Here is a 23,427-nt window from a genome sequence, read left to right on the forward strand (position 1 = left end):
GCTGGGACCAGAGGACCCAATGCCAAGGTGGCATCTTCTATCACTTGTCTGGACCCTTAGCTGGGATGGTGGAAGGACAGGCTGAGCATGAACCTCAGGGCTGCTGGGTGTGAGAGGGAGCATCCCTACAGGGAAGGTCCCCCTGTGAGTGACCATTTCCAGAGACCAAGGCTGAAACCACGAGGCTGCTGACAGAGTCTCAGAAAGTAGCCTCACAATGTCTCTCTCATTCTGCTGGTTGGAAGCCAATCACTGAGTCCAGACCATATTCAAGGGGAGGGAATCAGACTCCTCTTAGATGGAGGAGTGGCAGGTCACAGAGTCTGGGATGGGAGATACTGATGTCCAGCTTTGGAAAATACAATGTGCCAGACTCACGAATTCTATAAATTTAAAAAAATTATCAATGTTGAGTGAGTGGCTTAGGACAGTAGAAACATTAAGATTAAATTCTCCAGATGAAACTTAAACACCATCCACTGAACTTAAATATGCAGGTAAACTAGGGAGAAGGGAAGAGCAGACAGTATTTAGTATCAAGCCTTGCTTTAGGCATTTTGTATATGTTATTACATTTTATTTTTGTCACAACCCTCATGTATATATTAACAGCTTCATTTTATAGTTGGGGAGGTAGGAATGTGCAGAGAGTTACCTGCTAAGATCACATAAAGAATGTTGTAGATGTGTCCAAACCTGTTGATGCCAATACCTGTGTTTTAAAATAATCTCTTGCTACCTTTATTATTATTATTATTATTATTATTATTTTGTACCGGGGATTGAACCTAGGGGTGCTTAACCACTGAGCCACATTCCCAGCCCTCACCGAGTAGCTTAGGTCCTTGCTAAATTGCTGAGGCTGGTTTTGAATTTGTGATCCTCCGCCTCAGCCTCCCAATCCACTGGGATTACAGGTGTGCACCACCCTGCCTGCCTGCTACCTTTAAATATAGAGCACCTCATTTGTCCAGTCACATGGTTTGTGAAGTATTTCCTATATAATATCTCCTGCAGTCAATGTAGCAATCCTGTGAGATCATTAGAATCAGTGTTATCTGGAGCCACATTCATAAATGGGGACAATTGTGATTCATGCAATCTTGTAACAGTCCAAGATCACCAAACAAGTTGGAAGCAGAACTCAGACCTGAATTCAGGTTCTTAATAAAAGGATCCAGAGTGCTTCTCACTTTATCATGTGCCTATTTATAGTCCCAAGCAGCTTCTGTATTTTCTGACCTTATTAAGTCTAAATTAGATGTTACAAATGTAGATTTTCTTTTGATTGAAGCTCATGGGTTGTGTGAGACTTTCTAATTCATATTTAATCAATTTGGCAAAAGGCATGATTTCCTTCCTTATTCAATGCTTAGATGAAAAGCTTCTATTCGCTAATATAATTCAGTGAGTCATTCTCCAAATTCTGATTGATGTCTGCTGTATGTCAGGCAAGAGGTTTGGGGCAGGGAACTGAGCGATAAATAAATGAGACACTGTGAAGCTCACAACATGGCAGGAGATTCTAATTCATAAAAGACAAACAAACAACAACAGTAACAACAACAACAACAGAAAACCCCACAAACCCCCACTGTCATAAGTGCTTCAGAGACCTGATCAGATTGCCTGCAAGGCAGACAGATTGTTAAGGACACTGTGGTTTGAACTGGTTTGAACTGGCTGGGTGGTCACAGAGGCAGTTTCTTGATGGTCTCCACATGTATCTGTCTTCACAGGGAGAAAGAGGCCCCCGGGGTCTTCCTGGACCTCGAGGTGAGGAAGGATGCATAGGTGTGAGGGGACCTAAGGTGAGTGTGACCTCAAGCTGCGGGATTCTTTCCCTTTCTTTGTTTCAACCTTTGAGTTCAAGAAAAATCTTCATTCTTCAGTATAATTATGAAGGCTTAGCTTCTCTTTAGACTGAAGGCTTCCCAGAAGTAAAGCCTCAGAAAAGGAATCAACTGCACACAGCTTACTGGGAGATGATCCTAGCAAACAGGAGCAGAGGAGTAAGGAAGTGAATGAGATATGGAGGATGAATGTGACCCCAAACGATGCATTAGCAGATCACTGCTGTGGGCAGATGCAGATTACTCCTTCCTAGGGACTCTGGCAGCCAGTGTTGAACATGCACCTCGATGTTTTCCCATTTGAAGGGTGAAGTCGCTGGGTTTTTGTAAACCACATCCTATCAGGCATTATCAAGGGCTGATGCTAGGAGGCCTTAATTCCCCCAGCTCTTTGGCCTGTCCTGCATGTAGGCAAAGTAGGTTTTAAGTCCCAGGAAAAAAACCTCAGCAAAAGAGCCAAGAATGCTTGTAATTGGAAGGCAGGTTCAAGAATACTGAGATTTTAAAGGCTAAGGGGATACAGGTGGAGCACCATTTTGAGTGAGTGCCTTCCAGGTGCCTCAACCTTTCATTATTGGAGAATCTCTTTTGATAAGGTAAGAAAAAAAATTTCTACAACATAAAGTCTTTAAAAAATTTTTATTTGTTATTTTTACTTATCACGACAATAGAATGTATTCAACATAAAGGTCTTAGGGTTTTCTTGATCACAATGACCACGTTCTGTATATTCTAACAATTACCTTTCCAGTTACTTTGTCCTGTTGTTCCTTGAAGCCTTCCCACTCTTGCTAGCCAGTGTATTCTCACTTTTGTTTGAAAAAAATATATATATCTTTGTAAAAATAAGTGGCAGGTTGCTGCTATTTTGCCTACTCTGTGAGGAGTAGCAAGGTGCAGTTTTCTCCAGTCACAGGAGAAGGAGGGTTGTAGTAATCAGAGAGCTGTGAAACCCATCACATTTGCTGGACAAGGAAAGCCTTGTCATTTTGATCTAATACATATATTTTCTTCAAATCAGGCAACATGGCTTCCTAAATGAAACAAAATTTCAAAAACCTTATTCAAGCCAAATTCTTCTACCAACTGACCTATATCCCCAGCCCCATCAATCCAAATTCTTTTTATTTTATTTTGCAGTACAGGGGATTGACCAGCTCTCTGACACTGAGTTATGTCCTCAGCCCTATTTGATTTTTGATTAACATGTATTAAATGTATCTGTTAGTGGGGTTCAGTGTGATTTTTCCACATGTACATACTCTGTGCACTAATCGAATCCAGCCTCCCCCATTTTCCATTTCCCCAGCCCTGCAGCCTTCCCAACTGTTGGAGTCTGTAAACAAGTCAGGATGGCGCCTGGCATTTTGCCAGGGGGAGTGGTTTATGAGGTGGCGCCAGCGAGCCATTAAGTGTGGAGATTCCTTATTGGTTGACTGCTGTATCTAGTTTATGTTAATTAGATAAGCTGTGTGGAATGTATAAATACCTCTCCTGTCCTACAATGAACGGCTCCCACTCCTGCTGTATCAATGTACACAAGTTGCTCGTCACCCCCTGGTTATTTTGCTGCAGCCAGACTTCGGCACCCAACCTCTAGTAATCACTATTCTACATTCAGGTCAATTTTTTTTTAAACATCCACATATAAGAGAAAACATATGGTACTTGCCTTTCTGTGTCTGGCTTATTTTACTTAATGCCCTCCAGTTCCATTCACTTTGCTGCAAATGACAGGATTTCTTTCTTCTTTATGGCTTAATAATATTGCATTGTATATATTCACCACATTTTCTTTATCAATTGATGGGCACCTAGGTTGATTCCATATCTTAGCTATTTGAATAATGCTGCAATAAACACGGGCATGCAGGTATTTCTTTGGCATGCTGATTTAATTTCCTTTGGAGACACACACGTGCGCGCGCGTGCACACACACACACACACACACGTATCTCCAAAGGAAATTTATTCTTATTTCTTCAGCTCAATTATTCTTATTTCTTCTTAATTTTAGGGAGTAAGAGGATTTTCAGGAGAGAAGGTAGGTAACCGTCTCTACTCTTCTAAAACTGGATAGCAGTCTCTTTGGGAAACACAATACTGATTCCAAGCCCTTTTCCTTTGCTTGATGGGGTGAGGCTTTTAAATTTCAGACAAGATAATGGGGCAGATCTTATTAATATATGAACCACCATGCTAATAAGTGACTATTGACTGTTTGTAAGACAAATATTTCAGTTTTGAGGCAATGACATATTATTGTGTTCAAGCCTTGCTGACTATTTTTTTTTAGTTGTTGATGGACCTTTATTTAATTTATTTATTTATATGCAGTACTGAGAATTGAACCCAGTGCCTCACGCGTGTGAGGCAAGTGCTCTACCACTGAGCCACAATCTCAGCCCATAATCACCTTTAAATATTGCATGCTCTATGTAACTGTTGTTTCAGAAGGTCTAGATTCTTCTATCAACTGGAAAATAAGTTAGTAAGGAAGTTAACATCAAAGAAATATCCACTTACCCCTGTTTCTCTTGTGTCTAACTCTGATCTTCCTTTGCTCCATAGGGTGACGCTGGTGAGGAAGGTGTTGATGGCTTGGATGGAGAACAGGTATGGAAGTATTTCATTTTGTTTTCCCCTTGACTAGTCTGGCATTTATACTCGTATAGTGAGCATAGCTTTTCCTGATTGTCTAGAGATTTTGACGTGTATACTCAACAGTGGTTAAGTTCACATGTTATTTATTCTTATCTCCAATATACAAGGATCCAAAAACCTAACTTTACCCTCCTCTGATATCACATATTAATTATTTGGTATTTTATTTCTTAAATTATTTAGTATTTTTTTAAAGAGAGAGTGATAGAGAGAGAGAGAGAGAGAGAGAGAGAGAGAGAGAGAGAGAATTTTTTTAATATTTATTTTTTAGTTATCGGCGGACACAACATCTTTGTTTGTATGTGGTGCTGAGGATCGAACCCAGGCTGCACGCATGCCAGGCGAGCGCGCTACCGCTTGAGCCACATCCCCAGCCCAAATTATTTGGTATTTTATTTCTGAGTATGTCTTAGAAAATCCTTAGAAGATCATCACATCTTATTTTTGTTAGATTCTGTCGATTAGACATTGTTATTATTATTATTCTATATAGCCAGTACTTATCTAGCTTTATCCTCATATTTACTAGTATCATCAAAGCCTTTCTGTCAGCATGTTGATGCCTTCAAAAGAACATGAAAACACCATGATTCTTTTGCCTAAGGTAGAACTCCTAGAATTTCCTTTAATGAAGGGTGATTCATTGTAAACTCCCTTGGTTTTTATTTTTCCTGGAAATATTTTTATTTTACTCTTTTTCTTGAAAGATAGCTCATTGGATAAATAATTTACTGTTCATAGTTACCTTCTTTCAGCCCTTTGAAAATATAACTTTCTAGACTCCTGGCTTTTATTGTCTTGTATCTTCCATTATTGCTGTTAAGAAGTCATATTTCAAAGTAATTATTCCTTTGTAAGCAGTGTATAAAAATATGTATCAGGCTGCTTTAAAAGTTTCACTTTGTTTTTCCTTTTTTGACAGTTTCAGTATGATGTGTCTAGGTATGGATTTCCTTTCATTTATTCTGCTTGGGACTTGTTTGGCTGTTGAATCTGAGTATTTATGTCTTAGAAAATCCTTAGAAGATCATCATATGGAAATCTTTATCTTTCCTATTGTTTTAGCCAACTTTTCATCATTATAAAAATATCTGAGATAATTAATTTATAACGATTAAAGGTTAATTTTGACTTATGGCTCTAGAGATTCAGTCTATGATTAGGAGGACCCCTTAATTTTAGGCCCCTGCTGGGGGTGCTGGAAAGTAATGGTGGGGAGCATGTGGTGGAGCATGGCCGGGAAGCCAAAGGAAAAGAAGAAGAGGAAGGATCCAGGATCCCACAATTTCATTCAGTGACCTAACAGCCTCCCACTAGGCTCCACCTCTTAAAGGTCCATAGCTTTTCACAACACTGCCACTCTGGCACCAAACCTAAACATGTGGGTCTTTCAGGGGACATTCAATATCCAAAGTAGAGCACCTATTTTCTCTATTATCTTTTTTATAGAAGTCTATGTCAGATCAGTCAGGGCAGGCAATGGCCAAAGGAGGCAGATTTAAAAGGGCTGCTGAACAGGCTTTATTGCGATATCACTCCTGGGAGGAACTCGATCAGACCCACAGAGGGGACAGGAGAAGGGTCTGAGGAGAAACCGGTGGAAGCTCGACCGGACTGGACTTCTATGGGGCTTACAGCAGGAAGGGAAGGGCTTGGGACAGGAAAAGGTATTTCTAGGGTCCCTTGCCCCCTTGAAGTTGGTCAGGGGAGTTGGCTGAACTCTAGGATTGGCCAGGGGGGTCCTGTTGACTGACAGCCGTTAGTCAGGAGATCTGGCTGATTGACAGGCGTTTCCACGGGCATCTGATTGATGTTCTTTTTCGGCGCAGGCTGCTTTGTTCTAAGTTGCCACTAAGTCGCCACCAAGTCACCGCCACCGACGGTCTAATTAGAAGTTTGAATATACTTATTTAATATTCTGTATATGATAATTCCAATATCTGTAGTCAATGTGGGTCTGATTCTATTATGTGTTGTTTCTCCGGGCTTCTCCGTCATGGTGTGTCCCTCCTGTGTGTTGTGACTTTTGATTAACACCCAGTTTTGATGGAACTTTATCTTTAAGAAGTCATTAAAACCTGAGTTGATGTTGTTGGCTTCAGCCACATTCCTAGTGGGCACTAGTTCCCGGGACCAGTAACATAAATTGTCAGCCTGAGGTCTTTCTCCTCTCTGTCTCTTTCTCTCTTGAAAACACACACACACACACACACACACACACACACACACACACACATCACAATAAGTTCTTAACCAAGAGCTTTTCTCTCTCTGGATCCTGCTTTGTCTTTATTCTGAACAAAGGATTTCTCTTTTTCCTTTATTGTCTTATTAATGTATCTAAAATATCTTTTAATTTATCTGGAATTTTCGGTTGTTTTTTGGGGGAAGGTTGTTCAAAGGATCTAGTCTGTCACTCTGTTGTGATAAAGTGATTTCCTGTTCTTGGTTAAAAATGTGAGACTACCCGAAAGAATTTTCTGGAATGACTAATAGAATACAGATTCTTTTTTTTTTAAATATTTTAGTTTTCGGTGGACACAACATCTTTATTTTATTTTTATGTGGTGCTGAGGATCGAACCCAGCGCCCCGCGCATGCCAGGCGAGCATGTTACCTCTTGAGCCACATCCCCAGCCCAAGATTCTTTATATATTTCCTTTTCTTTTCCTAGGGTGATCGTGGAGTCCCAGGATCATATGGAGAAAAAGGAAATAGGGGAAATTGGGTAAAGTATGAGGGCATTCTGTTCTCATTTCTACTGGGTAAACTGACATCAACAATTTATTTTTAAACTGTGGGAAAGAATCATTTAGTGGTTTAGAGACTAGATGGAGAGTTAAAGGACAATGAATGTTAGATAACTGTTTGGAATGTTTACTTAGGACCTGACTCTGCTGATAGTGAAAAGGGGAATCTAAATCCAGGGACTTCACTTTTTGTGCTTTAGAGACATAATTGTGTCACTGTCTAGCTCACAAGTTTTTTCATGGCTTCCTGTCACTGATGATTTAGCCTTACATCCCAGGCTGTTCAACCACTCTCTTCTCTAATCCCAATTAAATCAGATTGTATTACTCCTGCCCCCTCCCCCCCAATGTTCCTTTTGCATGCCCACTCTGAAAACATCATTCTCTTTCTCCTTTTATTCATTTTTTTCCCCATGAGGTCTTACTCTATTAATCCTGCCTGCGTCCATGATGGAGAAAACTCCCCCTTCCCCCTTTTTTATGTGTATTTCTGCAGAGAGAATCAGGAATTAGTAAAAAAAAATCAAGAAATTTGATATTAGGGAGTTATGAATCCAGCTTCCCAGAGCCTCAAGTCCCTCATATGCAAGTGGGTTAATTCCTAAGAATTGAGGTGAAGCACACTTAAGGCTGATCATATGGAAGGGTTCCAACAAAACACCTTTCCTACTGCTTGACCTTGCCTTTTCCACAGTGAATGCTTTCAAGTTCAAGTACCAAGTTGCTCTTTGAGCTTGATTTTTCTCTTTCCTCTTAGAGTTCCTTTCTTTTTAGGCAACAAAAGATTTTGAAAAGTGACACTTTTTTTTTCTTTGTGATTTAAGGGCTTGACAGGACTACCAGGACAACCTGGAGAGCGTGGAGAGTCTGGGTTAAGAGGAGATCCTGTGAGTAAAGATTGGGGGATTTCTTCTGCTTTAATTCCAGGGACTTGAGAAATGTTTGCTTGTGGCACAAGGTGAAGAGCCATTTATTATTCATTAATGAGGCATCTGTTCAGTCTGTCTTTACTGCACTGCAACAAACGAGAGATTTGAGAGTAAAACCCGTCTCACAGAACATTTGGGTTCATAAATAGGTTGGAATTTTAATTGTACCAGGTATCTGGGATCACTGGATGGGTCTGGACAATAAAAAGAATCCACTTTGGTGTGTGTGTGTGTGTGTGTGTGTGTGTGTGTGTGTGTGTGTTTTGTTGTCTTTTTAAGGAATTTGAATGGATAAAAAAATGTGGCATTTATACACCATGGAATATTACGCAACACTAAAAAATGACAAAATCATGGAATTTGCAGGGAAATGGATGGCACTAGAGCAGGTTATGCTTAGTGAAGCTAGCCAATCCCTAAAAAACAAATACCAAATGTCTTCTTTGATACAATGAGAGCAACTATGAACAGAGCAGGGAGGAAGAGCAGGAAGAAAAGATTAACATTAAACAGAGACATGAGATGGGAGGGAAAGGGAGAGATAAGGGAAATTGCATGGAAATGAAGGGAGACCCTCATTGCTATACAAAATTACATATAAGAGGTTGTGAGGGGAATGGGAAAATAAACAAGGAGAGAAATGAATTACAGTAGATGGGGTAGAGAGAGAAGATGTGAGGGAAGGGGAGGAGGGATAGTAGGGGATAGGAAAGGTAGCAGAATACAACAGACACTAATAGGGCATTATGTAAAATTGTGGATGTGTAACCGACGTGATTCTGCAATCTGCATTTGGGGTAAAAATTGGGAGTTCATAACCCACTTCAATCTAATGTATGGAATATGATATGTCAAGAGCTTTGTAATGTTGTGAACAACCAATAAAAAAAATAAAAAAAAATTTTTTTAAAAAATTTGGTTGTTGTCCATTTGAATAAGCGACATTTTATTTTCTCAGGGGGATCCTGGAACTGATAGTCACATTCAAGGACCTAAGGGGGAAAAAGGAAGGCGTGGGCATCAGGTAAGATGACCTCTGTTTATTTTGGGGGACTGGTATGCATGGGAACAGATTCTTCTGGTGTAGAAATCTGGGCATTCTACTGAGCAAGCCAGGGAACAAACCTGTGGGATTCCATCGTCCATGGACACAGGAGTCCTGACTGGTTATCTCTGCTTACATCTTGTCCTTGCGTTCTTGTCTTAGAATTTGTACAGGGGGGAAAAAAAAAACTATCTCCCACAACATTAGTAATACTTTACAAGTTATTTTACCTCTTTTGTTCTTGGTTTCCTCATTAGCAAATGAAAGCATCTGACTCAAGGATGCCTAGGATTCTTCCACTTTAAAAAATTTTCCAATTATAAAATTTAAAAGATGCTTGCAATTATCATGTCACCGGCTTGCTTTTCTTTGTAGTCAGAGCTGATTGATGTGTATTGGGTACTAGCCATTTTTTAAAAGAGGAGATCTTTGTCTAGCTCTAAAGACTAGAAGCACTGTGATAGAAGACATCATAGAAGAAAAAAGACTTGTTAACTTGACAGATGCTAATTTCTTGGAAGCCAATTTTAGATTTTTATGTCCCAGACATTAAAATGCATGATTCTGAAGAATGACTAAAATAAATCCAAGTGCTTCAGTCCTCACATTTCACCATTCCTAATTTTCCAGGAATGAGGTCTGCATAGCACAATATTTGCAACTAGAAAGGAGCCTAGGAACCTCTATTTTCTTCCAACCCCAGTTCTGCATCCTTTAACAAAACTGTAGGACATTGACTCTCCTTCCTAGATTGTGGCTAGATTGCATCCATGTTATATATGTCCAGATCCTAAATTAAATTCAGTTTGTAACAAGGTCATTATTATGTAGCTATGTGAGAAAACCACCAGGAGTTGGCTATAAGAATATTTCATCCTGTCATTATTTACAGTTGTTTTGAACAGACCCTATTGAGAATGTTCCCTTTGGTGTTGTGACCAGAGAGCTCTGTGAAGGGACACTCAATTATCGACAGGATTGGGCTAAGGAGACAGTAGGGAAGCAACCCATCTGGTGCCCATCTGTAAGATGGGAAGAATGGAGATCGATTTCCATGAGTTAGAGGTGGTCATGGGAAGAAAGATTGTGATCTGAGCATAAGATGAGCTTGTTCTATGGTTGGCTCAAGATTTACTGCTGGGGAGAAACCCAGGCCTATAGACAAACTGTCCAGTGCTCTGCCCGCCACAGTACTATCCATACACACGCTCATAGCTTTCAGATGCCTCCCTTCCTGATTTTAGCCAAGGGTTAACTTTGAACATCAGCCCTGAATTGTGTGTGTACATGGAAATTGTAATCCTCTGAGGCAATGCCATATTGAGTTTGTATCTCATGGCTTCTGCTCCCATGCTGTGCTCAAAGAAGGGTGCTGACTAACTCCTTTGAATAGACTTGGATAACAGAAGTAACTCCTACCAGTTACATAAGCCTGCAGCTGTGGATACTGACATTCTAGCCTAAGTACTATCAGAAGATGGACCTCTAGGGGGCAGTCTTTCCTTGGAATTATTTCTGAGATGAACCTAAGAACAGATTCAATGTTACAATTTGGATGGGTAAAGCAGTCATTCCAACAAGGAGAAACTTTATTATATATTTAGTATCAGGGAATCAGCCATGTCAGTCAGGAGTGTTAAATAAACACTTCTGGGGAGAATGAAAACCAGCTTAACCTTTGGAAAGGCAATAGGCAAATAAATCAGTTAGCATTGCTGTTTAAAAAATATTCATATACATATATATGTATAATACATATTATATATATACATATATAATACATTATGTATTTACTTATTAGATATATGTCTCTTAGAAAATTTGTCTAGTAGTGTTAAGTAGTAAATATGTTTGAAACCCAAGTTCAGGTGATTTCAGATTTGACACACCATCTCAATGATACCATTGAGACTCAGTGATCTGTCAGGGACGCAGTCCCTTTCTTTCCAGACCCCCTCCTCAGTATGTCAGCATTTGGTCTGTAGGCCTGGCAGCTTTGAGCATTTTGTCTTTACTTTTATATAAAATGCCAGGAGGAAAGGGACTTTCCTTTCATCTGGGTGTTTTCAGCAATATTTTTTAATAAGCTCATTAGCCATAACTGCCCAATTTCAAGGGATTCAGAGAAAGCAAATCTCTGAATAAAGGAAATGTGACCACCATGATTGGCTTAGATCTATTCTCATTCACCCATTGGAGATTTTTTTTTTTTTTGTCCTGGGGATTGAACTCAGGGCTTCATGCATGGTAGGTAAGTGCTTTACTACTGAACTGTATCTACAGCCTCGGAGTTGGGTATATTGCTGTTCCAAACACAACAGATTTTCATATTAAGGAGGGAAAAGGGAGAGGCTATTGTGTAGGCCCCACGGTGTCTGCCATAGCTTAATTTCTAGCCTTTCTAGGCCTAGCACTTTACCTAGAAGCTAATCATGGACCAACACAGATTTAGCAGCAAGGGTGATCACTGCGGTGATTTTTAAAATAGTAAAAAATTGAAAATATTCAAATGTCTAATAATATGCTTATATGCATCCTGGTGCTTCTGCACAATGGAATATTTCTTTTTTTTATTTTATTTATTTATTTTTAGTTTTCTTTGTTTGTACGTGGTGCTGAGGATCGAACCCGGGCCGCACGCATGCCAGGCGAGCGCACTACCGCTTGAGCCACATCCCCAGCCCACAATGGAATATTTCTAGGCAGTGAAAAATAATATAGAAGACTATTTCTTGACATGGAAAACACCAATTTGCAACATTAAATAAAAATGGTAGATTTATAAAACACTATTCAATGTGAGTTCAAATTTGTAGAAAACTTCTATATCATTAGAAATTATGCATTTCTTTTTACCCTAACTTCTAATTTTGAAAAATTTCAAATCCATGAAAAATAAATTTTAGTTGCAAGGATGAACCCCATTATTACTATATTTGCTTTATATCTCTTTATACAAATGCATGTATGTGTATGTCTATATGCTCAAGTGTATTCTTAGGAAAAGGACATCATTCTATATTAATACAATATAATTATCACACTTGAGAAACAATATTTGTACAACATTATTTTCTAATACACAGTCCATATCCAAATTTCTATACTTGTCCCATGTCTTAGTTTGGGTCACTGTAACAGAATGCAATAGACTGGGTACCCTAAATAACATGCATTTTTCACAGTTCTGGAGGTCGGGAATTCTAAGACCCAGGCACTGAAGATTTGGCATCTGGTGAAGGCCCATATCCTGGTTCTTAAATAAGTATTTTGGCTATGGTCTCACATGGAGGAAAAACAGGGTGCTCCTTCAGGCCTCTTTTGTAAGGGCACTAATCTCAATCAGGAGGGCTCCACCCTTATGACCGACCGACATACCTTTCCTACTGTCTTCACTTTGGGGGTCAAGATTTCAGAATGAGTTTTTTTGAGAAGAGACATAAATATTCGATCCATAACAGCCAATGATGTTCTTTATGCCTTTTTTTTTTTGTTCCAGTGTGTAGCTGAGGATTAAGCAATTGTTTCAGGTGTCTTGCCTCTTTGGTATCTTTCAATCATATCAGTGGCTCAGTTATTTGTGACATTGACATTCCAGACTAGTTATTTGGCTAAATTTACCTCAATTAGGATTCATCTGATGGTTTCTCCATAACTACAGTCAGGCTAAACATTTTTGGCAGAGACTTAGTGGTGCTGTACATTTATTAATGATGGGCAGGGATACTGTGTTGATTTGGGTCATATTGGTGACATTAAGTTCGAACACTGGATTATGTTCACCAGATTTCTCCACGGCAAGAGTGCTTTTCCTTTCTTCGAATGGGAATGATAACTCTGAGACTATAAATTTCCTATTTCCCAAAAATCTTTTACCCAAAGGCTCCAGCATCTGCCCAGATAATTCTTTTACTATGTTGGCTGCAAAATGCTATTTACTACTGAAGTGAGAAAAAATGATTAATCTTTTAAGAAAGAATCTTTATTACATCCAGATCTATTGTGAGAAGGCTTTATTTAAAGCCTCCTCTCATCTACCCCCTACTTTGGAAAAAAAAAGCCCATAAAAGTAACATTTACTACAGAAATTTGGGAATATAAAGTAAAATACAGAGGAAAAATGATCCATAGTTCCAGTAGCCAAGGAAACCATTATTCTATTGAACTTTCCTAACATACGACGGCAATCTCTCTTCTAGAGAAAGTCAGAAAAGTGTCCCATGGGCTTGTTACAAAATGTTCTAGTGTAATATTTTTTTTAAAGAGAGAGATTGGGAGAGAGAGAGAGAGAGAATTTTTAATATTTATTTTTTAGTTCTCGGCGGACACAACATCTTTGTTGGTATGTGGTGCTGAGGATCGAACCCGGGCCGCACGCATGCCAGGCGAGCGCGCTACCGCCTGAGCCACATCCCCAGCCTGTAGTGTAATATTTTTAAAAATGGGGACTTATAATTTTTTTCTTTTTCCATATTTGGGACAAATTATTCTCCCACATAATTTTGCAAATTTTAGAAGAACAACATCATAGCACAAACTTTCTACTTTATATACTTTTCTTTTTACTTTATACACTTTAAAAAAAAAGTCAGATACACCTATTTCTGCTGATCTTTAAAAATCTTCAAGAAAAAAACTGAGTAAAATATAAAAATGTATGACAGTGTTTATAGTATGCTCCTGCTTGAGTTTACAAAACAATATATTTATGTCTACTTGTAAGTACAGAATTTTTTTTTTGGAATTTTATGAGAAGCATTCTTTTCTCAGGCTGCCTAGGGAGAAGGAAGATTTGCTTTTTAATTTTGTGCTTTTTCATTTGCATGCCTTGTGCATTTTTTATCATGACATATTTATTTTTTTTGACAAACACAGTATTTCAAGATAAACATTAGAATTCTAACAAGTACAACGACAAGAAGTCAGCTGTCTTAGAAATGCGACTCTGAATAGAAGACCTATACAGATAAATCCTGCAACCCAAAGCCCATAATATGGCTGAGTAGACAAGTGAGCACTGTGGTTAATCATTCAGATGTTTTCCTCTTCACGATGCTACAATCTGAACTTTTGGAAACCCTTGTAATGTGCATATCAGCACGTCATCTTAAACTAAAATCAATACTTTTTTAAAACCTTAAAAAATATATCATGAAATATCCAAGACCCTGGAAAAGATGTAGTGAATACTATCATAAACACAAGCTTTTATCAACCCATCACTGAGTTTAAGTAAAATTTGACCTATATAACTGGTCTACTCAGATATACCCTCTGATTCTTATCAGAGGCAGCCTCCATATTGAATTTCCCCCCTTTTCCTTTGTGTTTATATTGTGTGTGTGTATATATATATATATATATATATATTCTTTATAAACTTCAGGTGAAAAGTGTTTCTGTCTTGACTTGATTAGCATTTCCCTCATATTGGGGAATATTTAAATTATGTCAGAATTAATGTGCTATAAATGACAGTTGGAATGAACGAATTTTCACAAGACATTTTTTTATTTCTGTATTTCATATTCTTTCCCCACTTATGTATTCTACTTGACTTAGCATGTAGCCTCACTGAATAATTATCTGAAATATTCCTTCTTGGGATCCCATGGGGTTTCCATTTCTCCCGAAAGAGGGATCATTCCTTCTGGATACTACTCATTCCCCACTTCTACTCCACAGAGGTTTCCTCATCGTGATTTTGAAACCTTGCTTTCTTTCATCGCCTATACACTGATCTCTCCATGTGCAGAGACATACCCTTCTACCTTCTGCTTCTATCTGACACTCAAGACATGTCCTATAAGACATGGGTAGAAAGGGATGGGCCAGTATTTTCCTATACTAAGCATGTTGAAGAACGTGTATGACTGCTGTCCCAGCATGGTGAACCATGAGGAGTCATTAAAGGAAGAGTCTGTGGAGAAAGACTACTAATCTGTGGGGAATTTGTCCACAACATTGATGTTTGAAACATGAGAACTTAATGTCATTGGCTTCTTGAGGAGTGATGGTCAATGGAACTTTCTGAGATCATGGAAATATTCTCTATCTATGTGATCCAATATGGTAGCCTGGCTACATGTGAAATGTGGCCAGTGTTGAATGAGGAGCTAATTTTTTTTTTAAATTTCATTTTTATTCACTTAATTTGAATAGCTGCCTACAGCTAGGGGCTTCTGTATTGGATGGTACAGATATAGAGAAGAAAACCAGAAGTGTGTGGCATTTAAACTGATCTTCCCTTTATCTTTTACTTTTTAGGGTCTGTCCAGTTTCAATGGACCTCAGGGGAAAACTGGAAGTGTTGGCCCTCAGGTAGGTGTAGTATATTTCTCCTGCCTTTGTGGAAGAGGAAGGTGTGTCTGGGTGAGATATGGTTTCTTTCTTTCTCTGAGGTCTCTGCTTTCCTTCTTTTCTTAGGGGTCACGAGGAAGACGAGGTCTGCCAGGGTTGAAGGTCAGTGCTTTCTGGAGAGAGTTGCTCTTTGTTCCATGTACATTGCAGCTTTAATAGTTCTCTCTGAGGTCTAGGGGAATGCCATTGGGCTGGGAGGTTGCATGGGAATTCCTGGGAGATGACCACGGAGATCTTTTTCATGAAGAAGGGAAGTTTATATGGTTCTCTGCCTCCTCCTCAACTTGCTCTACTTTATTTAGATTGAGAAGAAGCCAATACCTTAGAAAAGGACTTTCAATTCTGATATGATGGTTTTTTTCCATGGGTGCAAACAGCTGATCGACTGTGTCTAGATGACGGAGAAGGGTTGAGCTCTTGCCATTTCCAAAGGCCAGATGGTGTGGTTTGATGGTGGGATAGAGAATATCCCTGCAAGAAACCTACTTTACTAAGCATTTATCTAGTACCTGGTGTACATTAGAATATTATTTTTATTATCTCATGTAAACCTTTCCAGGAGTTTTCATGGGTAAGAGAGGGAATACAGGATTAGCAAAGAAAAGTAACTTTATCAGAGGCACCACAGCTAATAATTGTTGGAGATAGGATTCAAATCTAATATCTGATCCCATGACGAAACTTCTGTACAAAAGAAGTTATTTTATGTAGACATCTCTCTGACATAATCTGATGATGCTCTGCTTGTATTTTTCCAGTATTCTTGTGATTTAGGGATGGAGAAGAAATGATATTGACTCGTATCACTTTTATTTCGATTTCTCACCATGAGGGATGAAGATTTAATTTTTTTACTCTATCCATCTCCTTCTCTGCACACCCTCACCATCCTTGCCATGCATTTATTTTCTCCATTCTTCATTAAATCAATTTATTGTTCACATGATAATTAGATGAACATGATTAATATCTTTATACTTTTGTATCTTGTAATCTTTTTTTTTTGGTGCTATAAATTGAACCCAGATGCATTTAACAACTGAGTCATATCCCTATCCCCCTGCCACCCCTTTTTATTTATTTTGAGACAGGGTCTCACTAAGTTGCTGAGGCTAGCCTCAAGTTTGTAATCCTCCTGCCTCAGCCTCAAATTATAGCATGCACCCCATGCCTGGCTTCATACATTATAATCTTTATGTGTTCCTGTAGTAGTTTGCTTTTATTCCTATTTAAATTTTTATTTTTAAATAAGAGATAGAAACATAACTATTTTCAGGCTTCTGGGTGAACTGGGTTTATCCAACATGTCAGTGGCTTATTAGTTGGCCTGATGTTGAAGCACTGGTCTTATAGACCCATTTATATTCCTTGGATGTAATTTGTTAAAGACCAGCCAATCCTACAGAAGACTGTAGCTTACAGAGGTACTGAATTCCAAATAATAGTACTCTATAATATATAGGAAAATATGGCTCATTACTGTCTATAAAATTAGATCTGGTTTTCACCAGATGCATAATAAAATAGAATTCTAAATGAAATTTTATTTATGGAAAAGATCATGTTTATGGCAAATAAATTGATGCATAGATTTCTTTTGGCAATAAAACAAAACTTTACATTTGTTGTTATGATACAATTAAGAATATCATTAATTTTTTAAAATATATACAAACCCACTACCCTTCAGCAATTATTTTTATGTTTGTGTGTTCCCTTTACTTGTATAAATAATAAAGGATTATCATAATGTCTATACTATTTTATATTCTGATTTTCTATGTTTCTGAATTTTCCTAATTTCACTTTTTAAAATTAATTTTTTATTTGTTTTAATTAGTTATACATGACAGCAGAATGCACTTATGCACTTTGATATATCATACATAGATGGGATATAACTTCTTATTGCTCTGAGTGTATCTATTGTAGAATCATATTGGTGATGCAGTCCCATATATACATAAAGTAATGAGTGCCAATGTCTGTTTCATTCTATATCTTTCCTATCCCCACAACCCTTTCCTTCATTTTATTCTACCTAATCTAAGGTAACACTATTCTTCTCTAGTGTCCCTAACCCCTGCCTTATTGTGAATTAACATCCAGATATTAGAGAAAACATTCCTAATACATTACATTTTACTCTATTGAAGTAGCACAGTTTATTGCTAAACTATTCCTATTTTGGGCATTTAGGTAATTTCTATTTTGCTAGCTATCATGGTCAGTAATATAATAAAAACTATAAGTTTTTTGTTTTGTTTTTGGTTTTGATTTGCTGCAATTATTTCCTTAATATAAATATATGAGTGGAATTACTATAATGAATCTGAACTGTACCATACTGAGCCATGTTATTTTCACAAACATGACACTATGAAAGTTACTAATGTGACATGCAAATTAGATTGCAGTCTGGTTCAAACTTTCTAGCTATCTTCCTTTAAAAACTTGGTTTATACTTATAAATCTAGAAATCTGCTCTTGAAATAAATCTAGAAATCTGCTCTCGAAAAGCTGAACAATATAACAATAATGATGAATAGAAGTGCCAGATAGTTTTTAAAAACTTAAGAAGTGCAAGTAATTTGATCCACATATTGATGAATTCTGGGTTTGAGGTTTTTTGGGCTCCTTTGTTCATCTGTCAGTGAGCCAGTCTTTCTGTGAGTAGCATGAAAAAAGAAGGCAGAATAATTCACAAAATTGGAATTATTCCCAATCTTGGAAAAATATCTTTTTCTGTAGAAATGAAAATAATAATTTGGGGAATAACTTAGGGGAGTTATCCAATGAATCATTTTAGCAATTCACCCTTGGCCTTGGGAGCTAGCTAAATGCTCCAAGGGCTCATAGGGTTTTCAAGCCAATATTCTATTATTTTACCATGTGTTTTGTGTGCCTTTGTCCCAGAGTGTCATGCTTGATCAACATTCTACTTCTTTGCATGGAGTCAGTGTCCTTGACACAAGTGGACATTTAGTCCAGATACCTTAAAGAGAGGGCTGGGCTTTTAGGAACCAATTTTTATACAAAACAGGAATTTGGGTAATTTAAAGAAAGTATTTTTGCTTCTATTACTAGCTGAAATTTTGAAAAGAGACGTGCAAAGACCAGGAAAGGCAGTGAGAGTGTGGTCTTGCATTTTTTCAGCATGAATGGAAACCCTTTATGTGTCGTCTCCATCTCTACCCTCGAGGAGGATTGATCCCCACCCGTCTAATATTTTTTCAGTCTTTCCCTTGGGGCTCTCAAGTGACATCTTTTAGGAAGGCTGCCTTCAACAGGGGCACTGAAGATGCCTTTTTTATTTTTATTTTTTGACAGGGTGTGCGTGGAGAATCTGGTGAACAGGGCTACCAAGGAGAGCTTGGAAATCCAGGTTCACAGGTTAAATCGGAGAACTTTTTTAAAAAAAAAATTATGATGATTATCACATAGTTATTGTACAAAATAGTGAGTTTTGTTGTGACAACTGTATATCTCCGTATAGCCATATTTAACTTGGTTTTAATGCTAAAGGACTTGGTATGAAATGTTAATTTCATTGTTTGATAGGAAATTAAATCAGAATGGCCTTGAACACCATCCTTCGAAGGCCTCCCAAAGCCCCTCTTATGAGAAGGGTAAACCACAATAGCTAATATTTATGGACCTCTATGTTCTGGGTACTGCAATAGGCTCTTGAATTTAACTCACTTGATCCTTCACTGGGGGTTAGGCAGGTTTCTTATTATCCCTGTTTTATAGGGAAGAAGTGGAAAAGGGGATGGGGAAGTTAGGTCAACTGGCCAAGCTGCACAGCTAATAAGTTATAAAGTTGGGATTCAAACTCAGACAATCTGGTTATAAAATTGATGTTCTTAATGACTGCCTTTGACACTGTGCATTCCGATTACTCAAATAATATTTAATTTTTAACCTATTTAATTTTCACTGTTAACTCAAGTAATAGTAATATTCATTTAAACTGTACTCAATTTGGCAGGAAAAATCAACAGAGTTAATTGAGTGTCTGTCATGCACACAGTACTCTGCCAATAGACAGAAAATGGGGCATTTAGACCATTAAGGCAAAAAGTCTTGCCCTCAAAGACTTCAGTCTACTGGGAGACTGTAAACTGTCCAGTGATAAGTGGAAATTTGAACTTCCAACTAGTTCTTTTGAATCCTCTAATCATAAACTAAATCTATCACCTGTAGATCCTTCTGGAACACTTTGTATATCTTTCTTTTAAAAGCCAGATTATTTCCAAGTATTCTCAATGGAAGGAGTTTAAAACAAACCAGTTTCATTTATCTTGACTCACTCTCCATAACTACAAATCCTTTCAGTGTCAGATGATCATTTTAGAAGTTTCTGCTAATTTAAAACTTGACAAAAGAACTAAGGAATGAAATGGGTAATCAAAGTCCAATTAGAGATTGTGTTTACTTTATGATCAAAAAATAGTATCTGAAATACAGAGGGAATATATATATACATATATATATATTTTTTTTTTCATTTTCTTTCTGATCACTGGATCAATTCATATTTGGACCCCCTGCCATGGTTGCTTCCTTGCTTTCTCCTCTATACCCACTTGATTGTGTTTCTGGGTGAAAGGGATGCATGTCATGCTGGGAGCTATGAGCAAGAAAATCGATAAAACCTCTCCTTAATTCTCACCTTCCCACTAGCGTGTGGCTATGATGGTCTATTTAAATAGATGATGGTCAATACCTCACTTCGGAGAAAGGAAGGATCAATGCTTCTGTTGAGAAAGTAGTTCTCACAAAAACTGGAGAAAAAGTCAAGTGTCAAAAATCAGTAAAAGTAAAATAGACGGGAGAAAAAAATGAGCAACTCCTCAGTGATGTAGGCAATGAGATTAAGCCACTTATGTGTGCCTTTGGTTCTTGATAAAATTTTTAAAAAATCTCTCATTTTTAGACCTTGTGTTTATCAAGAAAAGGTTATTTTTTTTCAAAGGAATCAATATCCTATCTGCTCCCCTAATCCCCTTTTAGGATTTAAAGTTAGTTGGGTGAATTAAAATATGGAAGCAGTGTTTCAAACCGTAGCACTCAATGGATTCAGGAGAGATGGCTAAAAACGTAGATGCTGAGGACTCACATCCCATATTGCACACTGAGTGGGTTGGGAGTGAATGTGCTGTGGGTGCTGCAGTTTACAGACGCCACCCGCTTCAAGTTTGATAAATGAGATGGTGATGGGTGAGGGCACCCAGATTTGTGCTTCCATAGGTATCCGAGGTGATTTTGTGGCTTTGCAGAATATAAATGTTTCTGTAAAATTGGTTGAATTTTAATATCACCTTTGGTTCAGGGGCCAAGAGGAAGACAAGGACCCCCGGGAACTTTTGGTCAAAAAGGGTTACCTGGTGCCCAGGTAGGTTTGAAAACTGAACAATTACAATACAACTGCTAATTAACAATGATTGATTTATACCCTTGAGGGTTCCTGGATGACCAGGAACTATACTATGTGTTCTGGGGTCTGTGGGTATCAGGAATTTCTAGAAAAGCTAATTTGATGTGGTGGGTATTGATGATCAGCTGTGTACTCCCTTCTATTATGGATATATTGTGGGAATGTAGTAACCCATAAGGCATGGGTGCTTTAGAGGTATCTGACACAAGCTGGTATTTATCTATAGGGTAAGACAAAAATAATAATACCATAAGAGAGGTATAAATAACTAATCTACTCCTTATAAATACATAAGGAAGCATTCACTTTTATAGATAAGAAAACTGAGTCCCAGGGAGATTAAATGACTTGCTGTCCAGACCCTGGGTGGCTGAACTGCCTTCTGAGTCTGAACTGAGTCTTTCTAGTGCCTGTTCTGCTTCCCATCTTGTTTCCTAAGGGTTCATGGAAAGGTCAGATAGACTGAGACAGATAATCAAAGCGGCTCCCCGAGGAAGAGAGCATTTGAGATTGCCTAGAAACCTGAGCAGCAGGATTGGAGTCAGGAATGAGAACCTCTAACTGGAGACTCGAAACAGCAGCTCCAGGATGGTCCAAGCCATGGTTCTGTCCTTGTTCTCTCCCTTGGTGTTTTAGTCAGCTTTTTTTTTTGCTGCTGAGAACAAAATACCAGACAAGAACAGTTTTAGGAGAGGAAACATTTATTTGGTGCTCAGGGTTTCAGAGGTCTCCATAGACAGTTTCGTCACTCTGGGCCTGAATCGAGGTAGAACATTCTGGTGGAAGAATGTAGTGGAGGAAAGCAGCTCAGGACGTGGCACCACGAAGCAGAGAGAGAGTTCCTCACCAGGGACAAAATAGAAACCCCAAAGACACATCCCCAGGGACCCACCTCCTTCACTCACACCCTACCTGCCTGCAGGTATCACCCAGTTAATCCCTATCAGTGGACTAACACATTGACTAGATTAAAGCTCTCAGAACCCAATCATTTCACCTCTAAACTTTCTTGCATTCCCTCACACATGAGCTTTGGGAGACACCGAATATCCAAATCACAACACTTTTGTCAGGAAAAATCTAGCCCTGTAACTTTTTGTCTTATTTTAAATGTCATTTGAAAGTATTTTATTTTTGGATCAGGTTTAAGTCTAGGTTTTTTTCATCCTGATCTTTTAATTGAATCATGTTTCCCCTTTGGTTCAGATAGCTTTTTGTTGTTGGGACCAAAATACTTAACAAGATAGTGACCCACCTTGTCTAGCTATGCCTCACCTGTCTTCTGTTACCACCCAGTTGGTCCATTCAAACTAGGATGGGCTGATTTGGGTTACATCTTTAATAATCCAATCATTTCATCTCTAAATCATTTCACCTCAACTCCTGCACTAACAGGAGTTTTGGTGGAGACACTTCATATTCAAACCATAATGCATCTCTAGTATACAGATACTTCCTCCAATTTTTTTTTTTTTTGTGGTGCTGGGGATTGAACCCAGGGCCTTGTGCATGCAAGGCAAGCACTCTACCAACTGAGCTATATCCCCAGCCTTTCCAATTCTTAATTATGTGGTACATGTGTATACCTTACTCCTGTCTCCCAAACCCCCAGCCCAGAGCTTAAATGTTTATATTGTATATTTTGTATGTTGGAAGGTAAAATTGACTAATTGTACTGAATATTGAAGGCTAAGCTCCATGATGGTTTAAGAGCACATTGTCAGTTCCAGACCATTTCAATAAAACAGATGTTCCTTGACTTACAACAGGGCCATGTCCCCATGAACCCATTGGAAGGTAAAAATATCATTAAGTGAAAAATGCATTTAATAGACCTAACCTGCCAAGCACCATAGCTTGGCGACACAGCACACTGTAGAGGATCAATTGTTAACCTTCACGATTACATGACTGACTGGAAGCCATGGCTCCCTGCTGCTCTTCAGCATCACAAGACAGTATTGTATCACACATCACTGGACCTGGAGTAGTTAAAAATTCGAAATTAGAAGTATAGATTTTAATGAATGCACCATTATAAATTAAAAAAAAAATATTAAATCATGGAGCATCTGTCCTTAGTGGTGACATTGGCCATGGTGTTGTTGCAGGGGAATCCTGGGTCTCCAGGGCCAAATGGTTCCAAAGGAAAAGCTGGGCCAAGAGGAATAAAGGTAAATGTCAGAGAACACTCTTCATGATCACAACTTGGGGAAGCCCCTGTTTTTTTTTTTTTTAAATACTAATCTTTCCTTACATGATCATTTTCAGCATATGTCTCTGATGTGGTTGGTGAAGCTATTGATTGATCTTTACCTTATAGCTGGATAGCTGGATAAAAGGGAAAGACACATAGACAAATAGGAAGGGTGTGTGTGTGTCACA

The 23,427-nt window shown here is 38.3% G+C and overlaps 1 protein-coding gene across 1 annotated transcript in view; it reads left to right on the forward strand.

Moving 5' to 3' along the window:
• Nucleotides 1-23,427, forward strand: part of LOC308652761 (collagen alpha-4(VI) chain-like) — a gene marked incomplete at its 5' end in the record, with an annotated part of 92,639 nt that overhangs the window by 35,490 nt on the left and 33,722 nt on the right. Inside the window, 11 exon segments of the mRNA XM_081300798.1 lie at nt 1,740-1,811; nt 3,872-3,898; nt 4,426-4,470; nt 7,193-7,246; nt 8,093-8,155; nt 9,156-9,221; nt 15,510-15,563; nt 15,669-15,704; nt 18,933-18,995; nt 20,938-21,000; nt 23,154-23,216. Of these exon segments, the coding sequence (XP_081156924.1) occupies nt 1,740-1,811; nt 3,872-3,898; nt 4,426-4,470; nt 7,193-7,246; nt 8,093-8,155; nt 9,156-9,221; nt 15,510-15,563; nt 15,669-15,704; nt 18,933-18,995; nt 20,938-21,000; nt 23,154-23,216 (606 nt within the window).

This window comes from Spermophilus citellus, assembly GCF_964194105.1.
Source record: "Spermophilus citellus genome assembly, chromosome: 7".
Lineage (NCBI taxonomy): Eukaryota > Metazoa > Chordata > Mammalia > Rodentia > Sciuridae > Spermophilus > Spermophilus citellus.